The sequence below is a fragment of the Tupaia chinensis genome, unplaced genomic scaffold (assembly GCF_000334495.1).
Source record: "Tupaia chinensis unplaced genomic scaffold, TupChi_1.0 Scaffold000066_1, whole genome shotgun sequence".
Classification (NCBI taxonomy): Eukaryota; Metazoa; Chordata; class Mammalia; order Scandentia; family Tupaiidae; genus Tupaia; species Tupaia belangeri.
The window spans coordinates 7,878,231-7,886,373 of NW_006159525.1; the positions used below are offsets into that span (position 1 = coordinate 7,878,231).

The window sequence follows — 8,143 nt, forward strand, 5'->3', positions numbered from 1 at the left end:
TGTTTCTCCCGGCCTTCTCAGCCAGTCCTTCTTTATTTAACCCATGTGCTATGTGTGCGTTGCTCCCATCCATGAAGTCCACACAGCGGCGCTCGCAGTGGTGTTGGTTGTCATCAAACTTCCCTTTCGGCTCTTTATTCCCTTACCTGGTGGGCCTGACTCCCACCGGATATGACCAATTGGGCGTTGCTGTGGGACCTGCCCTGTCCCACCAGCTCTCGCTACCAGCACCTCTGACTTCGCCCCCCGGGTGACAGGCTTCATGAAGTGGCTCATGTCCACAGTCTCGGTAGCAGAGAGAGGTGGCTTGGTTCTCTGTGTTGACAGCCACTCTCCTGAGACAGCACTCTTCCTGCCGTCCTCAAGGAGAAGGCTGCATGGCTTTCCTCTAGAGTCAACAGAGGCTCCCCCTTTGAAAGCACATTTTTTTTTTTTTGGAGAGGTTTTTGCTATAGGGCACGTGCGCTCACCAGACAGACAGAGAGAGACAGAGAGACAGAAAGCAAGAAATCACCCCCCAGGGGGGATGGCCATGCCGCAATCCCTTCTCCCCATTCTCCTCTCAGGATCTTGGACATGCACGCACACGTGCCCAGCGTGAGTTTTAAGCCACCGGGTCCGGGATTCGAACCACGGTTGACTACGTGGGAGTCCAGCGACATAGCCATTATGCTAACTGCTGGTCCTGAAAGCACATTTAAGGTTACCAAAGCACGCTGAGAACTCCGTAGTAGGGAGATTTACAGCTCCCTGTGACTTACGCTCTCAGTACCTGGGCCTGGGCTTTGACGTCTCCTTATCCCATTTTAAATAGGGGTATACATCTCATAGGTGCTGCAAGTACTTGTACAGCTGGCTCTTTCCTCATTCGTTTAGTAAGTGTGTAGTCTGCAGCTCCCAGGTACCAGGTACTGTTCTAAAGCTGGGGACTCTCAAGTAAAGAACACAGAAAAAAGGAATCTGACCTCACAAGGTTACATTCTATCAGGGGAAAATGGAAAACAGATTTATCAATTAATTAATTAATTGATTAATGGTTTATTTCTTTCCTCCATGAGCAAGGAAAGCCAGAGAGAGAAAGAGTGAGCGAGCACAGCACCCTTAACAGTGTTGTCATGCCATGACCCACCCCCAGCTCCAGCCAGCCCTGGATCATGGGCTCATGTATATACACCTGGCCTGTTCAGAAAGATCTTGAGATGCAAATTCAGAACCTTCCCAAATGGGTCGACCTCACAGAGCATTGTGCTATTACTGTGTTACTGGCCAGATCTAATTTATTTTTATTGTTTAGAAGATGATACTTGTTTTGGAAAAAATAAAGCATGAAAAGATATGTTAACAGTGCCAAGGAGGGAGCTTTTCACTGTTCAGTGCGGTTTCTGGACATCCTTATTAGGAGATAGCATTTGGGAAAAGACTTGAAGCAGGAAAGGCCTGCCAGGCCGAGGGAATACCCAGAGCAAAGGTCCTGAGGTAGGAGAGTACCGGCGGAGCTGGAGGGACAGTGAGGAGGTCAAGTGACCGAGGGCACGAGCAGGAGACAGGGTCAGAGGCTGGGGGAGGGCAGGCCTGGTACGACTTCGTGAAGATATTAGCTTTAATTCTGGGTCAAAGTCACTTGATTACAAAGCCTCCACTAACACTGGAATGATAAATGTGCTTGCCCACGAGGCTCGTGTAAGGATAAAGCAGAGTAAGAACTGTAAAACGCTTTGTAGAGTGGCAGGCACAGGCCGTACTCAGCGGGTGGCAGGTCGTCCTGGCCGTTCTTAGTGCTCGTCCTAGGTCGCTAGATGTAAACTCTGTAGGGGCAGTACCTGTAGGGTTGTTTTTTTTTTTATATATTCACTTTAACAATTTATTCCCTTACCTGTCACATAGTAAGCTGTCAATTAATATTCATCTAGTATTAATGTTATCATACTTTAATTAATTGATTAATTTTAGAGAGATTTTTGCTGTAGGGCATGTGAACTTGAAGGAGACAGAGAAATCACACCCAGGGGGCATGGCCATGCTGCAATCCCTTCTCCTCCATTCTCCTCTAGAGATTTTGGGCATGCATGCACACTCACCTGGTGAGTTTCAAGCTGTCGAGTCCAGGACTTGAACCTTGGTTGCCTATATGGGAGTCCAGGGACGTAACTGTTATTCCATATGCAGGTCCGATCATATATTTATTTTTAAAAAGCATTTGAGGTGCTCTATTTTTTTTTTTCTTTCTTTCCTTTTTCTTTTTTTTTTGAGAGATTTTTGCTATCGGATGCATGTGCTCGCCAGAAAGATATAGAGAGAAGAGTGAGAAATCACCCCCCAGGGGGGATGGCCACACCGCAATCCCTTCTCCTCCATTCTCCTCTTGGGATTTTGGGCACACACGCACACATGCCCAGTGTGAGCTTAAGCCACTGGGTCTGGGACCCAAACCACTGTTGACTATATAAGAATCCATCAACATAGCCGTTAGGCCAACTGCTTGTCCCAATGGGTCTATTTTCAATCTCTGCTTCTTTTCTCTTGGTTACAGAAGTATTGGGTTGTTGGAAAAGTCATGACATATTTTTTCATGTTTTTTCTATGCAAAAACGTGTCATGACTTTTCTGATGACCCCATACATATCTTACCTTTTGTATTCTCCACAGGGATTTTTTTCTTGGCATGACAATAATCGATATTCAAGTTGTAGTGCTGTGTGTGTTGTGGGAAGAACTCTTGGCTGGAAGTCAAATGTGTGACCTGGTGCTGGCTTTCTTGAGCAGTGGCTGGCCTGGGTTATTCAATTCCTCTGCCCCTAGATTTCCCAGCAGTGATATGGGTCAAGAAAAATCCTTCTCTAGTTCCGACTTATTGTGAGGACAGACAAGCTACTATATGGCAATGCTCCTTGACAACTTTAAATGGCTGTGTTAGGCAGTGTGACTGTCAGCCATCACCATGTGAAGGGTGGGTGCGTGTGCTCTGAATGATTCCTCTGAGGAGTGTTGATTTATGCTGGCCCCAGTGCCCCTTTCGAGGAGGCCTGTGCCTGTGTCAGCAGTGGGCTTGACAAGGGAGTGGAAGCCACAGGGTGTCTTTCCACCAGCAGGGTGGTCTTGCTGTGGTGACATCATTCTCTTAAGTTACATAATGAAAGTTTAGACTACCATGATTAATTTTTGTATTGATCCCCTGTAAATTAAATGTATTCGTGTATTAAATTTGTGACTAAGTCATCCTGAAATGTGTTTAAAGTTGGTTTCAGAAACATGGTTTTAAATGTCCGCTTTGTTGGGGCTGGCAGGTAGTGTGGTGGCTAAGGGTGCTGAACTTGCACATGGCTGACTGTGGTTCGAGTCCCAGACCTGGTGGCTTGCTTTTTTACTTTCCCTCTCTCTCTCACGTTCTCCCTCTCTGGTCAAATTAAAATGAGTGAATGAATGAAGTTAAATAAAATAATTCTTAGAAAAAATGTCTCCTTTGTTCTAACTAATTAAATTATTTTATTTTATCGAATACTTGAGGTGACATTCATTCTACAAGGCCTTTCTAAAAATGAATCAGAAGCAAGTTCACAACATTGTGACTGAACAATCAGCTCACATTCCTCCCTCATCATGGTTTTCTAAACTATCCGTCATTCTATCTTGATTTTCTCAACAGTTTTTTGAAAGCCCAATCATGAATCCTGTGTTCCTCTAGAGAGAAACATTTATGGAGCTCACAATTTTGTAGGAAGGGAAAAAAAAGGATTATTTTCGACTTCATAGTGAGGGCAGACTTCTCTCAGGAGCTGACACTCATGGAGAGGATTGGATGACATGCAGCAGAGGGACATGCCCCGTCTGGGAGAAGAACATTCCAGGCAGAGGGCCCAGCAGGGGCAAAGACCCTGAGAGGGAATGAACTTGGTTTAGACCAGGGGCAGAGAGGAGGGGAGGAGGTGAGGGTGCAGGAGAGGAGGGAGGCTCCTGGCAGGAGGCGACTTCAGAAGTCCCAAGAGTCAAGGGCAGTGCTTTGTCTTCTATGGAAAGGTTTTACTTTGACTTGGTAGACTGTGAATGTTTTAAATCATTGAGTGTTTAAATATTCTGTTCAGATTCTAATCCATGGACTCTGATCTGAAATTTTATAAAGGAAGAACTGCCAGTGACAGCGTAGAATTCATGTGGTATTTTGGGGCTTCCTTTGATGTCAACCCCAAATCCCTTAATATTCCTTAAGGAGTTAGTTGGAAATGGTTTGACGAGGATAATTAGCAGAATGAGTGGCTGTTTCACTGCGAGGAATTCTATCCATGTGTGTTTATGTGTGTGAACTCCTTTCAACAAGAGAATGGAGGGTCCCATTTCTCTATTGTCTATTCTGTACAGAATCTTATTTTGCAATCAGTTCTGAGAAACCAGGAGGTATATCGGAGGAGATCTAATTTTCTTTTATCACAGAAACACATTGTGATTGAATAAGCACTGAGAACACACTTGAACCCTTGTGCTGTCTTAAGAGGAGCAGGCAATCTTTCCACATTGCTTTGTAATGTGTCTCCACACACCAGCAAATGGCCATGCCGAGGTCAGCAGCAAAAAACTGACAGGAACATACTCTTCAGCACATGAATGCATTTTAAAGACACATGACTGAATTTTTACCTTCCATACCCAGTGGGTCACATCTCTATAATCACCTTCCAAAATGAGACGAAAATATCAATAAAATTCTGCTTAATGTAAGTCCTCTCCACATTCCCTTCCAGCTAGCAATTGTCATGCAAACTGAGCCCTGTGGAAGACACAGGTATGCACGTGTGTAGGGCAGACAAAATGGGCAGCTCTTTCTCTTGAGGAAATCTTGCAAGGTCCAGGTTGTGAAATAGGAGTTTCCAATTTAGATTCCTACTATCATTTGTCACGACTGACAGCTAAAAATGTCAAAGTTGGTGTCTTTGTAATGAGCGTCCATTTTAACTATTTTGGCCTCAGAAAATTCCTCTCAATACCATGTTCCTGAAATTGATGCCACTTGGGTTTTTGGGTTCTGGGAGGCTGTTCTTCACTATGTATTTCCTTGTGGGATGCCTGTTCTCTGTGGTAGGCTAATACTGGGGTGCCCTTGGGAAGCATACCCACTGCGCCCCAACAGCACAGGTAGGTAAGGGCGTGTGTTCCACAGGAACGGCATTCCTCTTCGAGCTGTAGATCCGAGCCACAGCGGAGCTGTAGCTCCGAGACACAGAGCTAATTTCCCACGATAGCACCACTTGTCTTATGAGGGAATAATTGACCCATTTATGGTCTCGTTTCAGCTTGTTGCAGATCCTTGTGCCAGCAACCCTTGTCACCATGGCAACTGCAGCAGCAGCAGCAGCAGCAGCAGCAGCAATGGCTACCTCTGCATTTGCAATGAAGGTTATGAAGGTCCCAACTGTGAACAGGCACTGCCCAGTCTCCCAGCCTCTGGCTGGACGGAGTCCATGGCACCCAGACAGCTTCAGCCCGTCCCTGCTACCCAGGAACCTGACATAATCCTACCCCGCTCTCAGGCAACGGTGACACTGCCAACCTGGCAGCCAAAAACAGGACAGAAAGTTGTAGAAATGAAATGGGACCAAGTGGAGGTGAGAATGTTTTATTATTTATTATATATGTATGTGTATATATATATATATATATATATATATATATATATATATATGTAAGAAACCAGAAATGTTAAAAAATGTGAATGGTTCTAATATCAGCAATAGAAATGGAAGACCTTTAAGTCAACCATTGAGCCAAACAATGTACCTAACCTCACTCCTGTCGGCACTTGGTGTGTACAATGGTTTGGTGGACATAAAAAAAGGAAAATGAGAAAAGAAGACAAATGAAATTGTTTTCTGGCATGATACTGCATACATTCCTGTAAGGGAATCTTAGGTTTTGGGTAGGCAGACCAACTTAGAGTCATATAAAGGAATGTATCATGGGGCCCTGTGTAGTTGACCTAATTTTACTTCCAGGAGCATGTCTTAGTCTGTTCAGGCTGCTATAACAAAAACATCACACACTGGGTGGCTTATAAACAACAAACATTCATTCCTCTCAGTCCCGGGGTAGGGAAGTCCAAGAACAAGGCAGGTTTGGTGTCTGATGAGGGCCTGCCTCTTCCCATATGGCACCTTTTCCCTGTGCAAGAGTGCCAGAGCTCTGGTGGTGGAAGGGCTTCTTTGTTTTATTTTGTTTTATTGTATTTTTTTTTTTTTTTTTTTTTTTTTTTTTTTCCCTTGTGGGTGAGCTTGGAGAGATAGAGACAGTGAGAGGAAAAGTGAGAAATAACCCCCAGGGGAATGGCCACAGACCACAATCCCTTCTCCATTTTCTTCCTGGGGTTTTGGACATGCACGCACCTGCGTGTGCACCTGGCATGATTTTCAAGCTTCTGGGTCCAAGACTCAATCCGTGGTATGTAGGAGTCCAGTGCTTTAACTGTTCTGCCACCTGCTGGCCCCAGAAGGGCCTCTTTGTGTGGGCAGTAATCACTGTCTAAAGGCCTTATCTAATCCTCATCTTGAGAGTTAGTATTTCAACATATGAATTTGGGGGAACGCAAACATGTAGACTATAGCAGAGTATTACATGCAACAATTGTGTTGTCATTGTTTAGTTTCTGTTTTTGATAGCTAGCAAATTTTAGTGAAACTTAGAAAAAAGAAGCTAATATTGATTTTTTAAAAAAATAATTGAGAATGCATTTGAGAATAAAATTTTCATATTATGTTCATTTTGACAGTGGAAAATTGTTGAAATCTGTCTCATCTGGATTTGATTGCTAGATATCCAGTCTCTTCAAAAGTCTCATTCTGAGGATGTTTTAGTAGACCCCTACAAGTTGACATGAAATATAAATTTGCTATTTAGAAGAGTTGGGCGACAAATTCAAATTAGGGTTTAAGGTTACACTGTTAGAGTGTAATTCCATTTCCCATCTTATACTTTATTCATATGACATCCATATAAACTTGTGGTCATAAGCTTAAACAAGAAAACACACAGATCTTTGTGTAACGTCTTAGAGTCAAGGAGTATGTCCAGAAATTTCTCTTGTTGTTATGTAAGAGGTAGGCAACATTTCTTGGATTTTCTTGGGTAATTCTACCCAGTTGACCCACTTTTTTTTTCATTGTCATGCAGTTTATGAAGGCCACATTCAGACTTCAGGCAGTGTTTCTAAACTAGCTAAAAAACTGCGAACTTGTTCTGATTTCAGGCTTTTAATAAATGCTCTGAAGCTATGATTTTAATCCCTCTTTGCTCAGTGACTCACTTCTTGAATGTGAACTAGTTTTGATTCCAAGTTTATCAAGGAAGTGTCCTTTAAAGAAACTTTCTCTGCTACCAGCCTTTCGATCTATTTGTTTAAAGTCACACTCTCCTACAGCTGGTAAGTGTCAGGAAGAAATGGCTTATTTTCCTCCTGTACTGTTATTTCTGAGGCTGTTCAGGAAGTTCACAGTGCCGGCGGAAGACATGTGCTGTGTTTAGGCTTCTCCTTTTCGTGAAGTGAGGATGCGTTGGTAACAGAAAGTTATTTGGAGCCTTAGATGACTGATCCTTATATTACAGCCATGGGGTACACCAATTTAACAAGTTAGACTCACCTTATTGATAACAAGTTGGTTATCTGTTGGAGGGGCTTTAGCCATAGCAAAGACCTCAGGGCATTTTGGAAAACAAGTGCAAAGTGTTGGATGTGGGATGAAATTGCGGAGACTCTGTAGTGCTCTCAGTTAATTTCATGGTGGTAGATACTTTGAATACCTCTTCATTTTCATTGTTGTGGGTGAAGACAGTCAACACAGTAGGAGGAATAAATAAATAAAAGTCAGAAGAGCCTCCTTGGGCACATCTCAAGGGTTGCCATCATTCTCTGATAAGAAGACATATTCCCTCCAGCCATAATTGAATTCTTTTTAATACACATCAGTATAATATGCACTTCGGGGAACACATCAACTAAAAATGAAAGTGTGGTCCATAAGAATAAGGAAGGGCTATTTCTCAGCTCCACGGCCTCAGCGTGTGCACCTGAGACCCTTCAGCAGAGAGGAGGGCCCTTCAGACCGGATACCTCTTGCCCTTCATGAGTTGGAAGGCTGGCTCGCCTGGTCATTAAGGCTCATTC

The 8,143-nt window shown here is 43.6% G+C and overlaps 1 protein-coding gene across 1 annotated transcript in view; it reads left to right on the forward strand.

Moving 5' to 3' along the window:
- Window positions 1-4,089: 4,089 nt before the first annotated feature.
- The window catches only part of DNER (delta/notch like EGF repeat containing), a 234,775-nt gene continuing 230,721 nt past the window's right edge, over window positions 4,090-8,143 (forward strand). Inside the window, exons 1-2 of the mRNA XM_006141980.1 lie at window positions 4,090-4,137; window positions 5,283-5,594. Coding sequence (XP_006142042.1) covers window positions 4,090-4,137; window positions 5,283-5,594 — 360 coding nt within the window. The remainder of the gene's footprint in view (window positions 4,138-5,282; window positions 5,595-8,143) is intronic.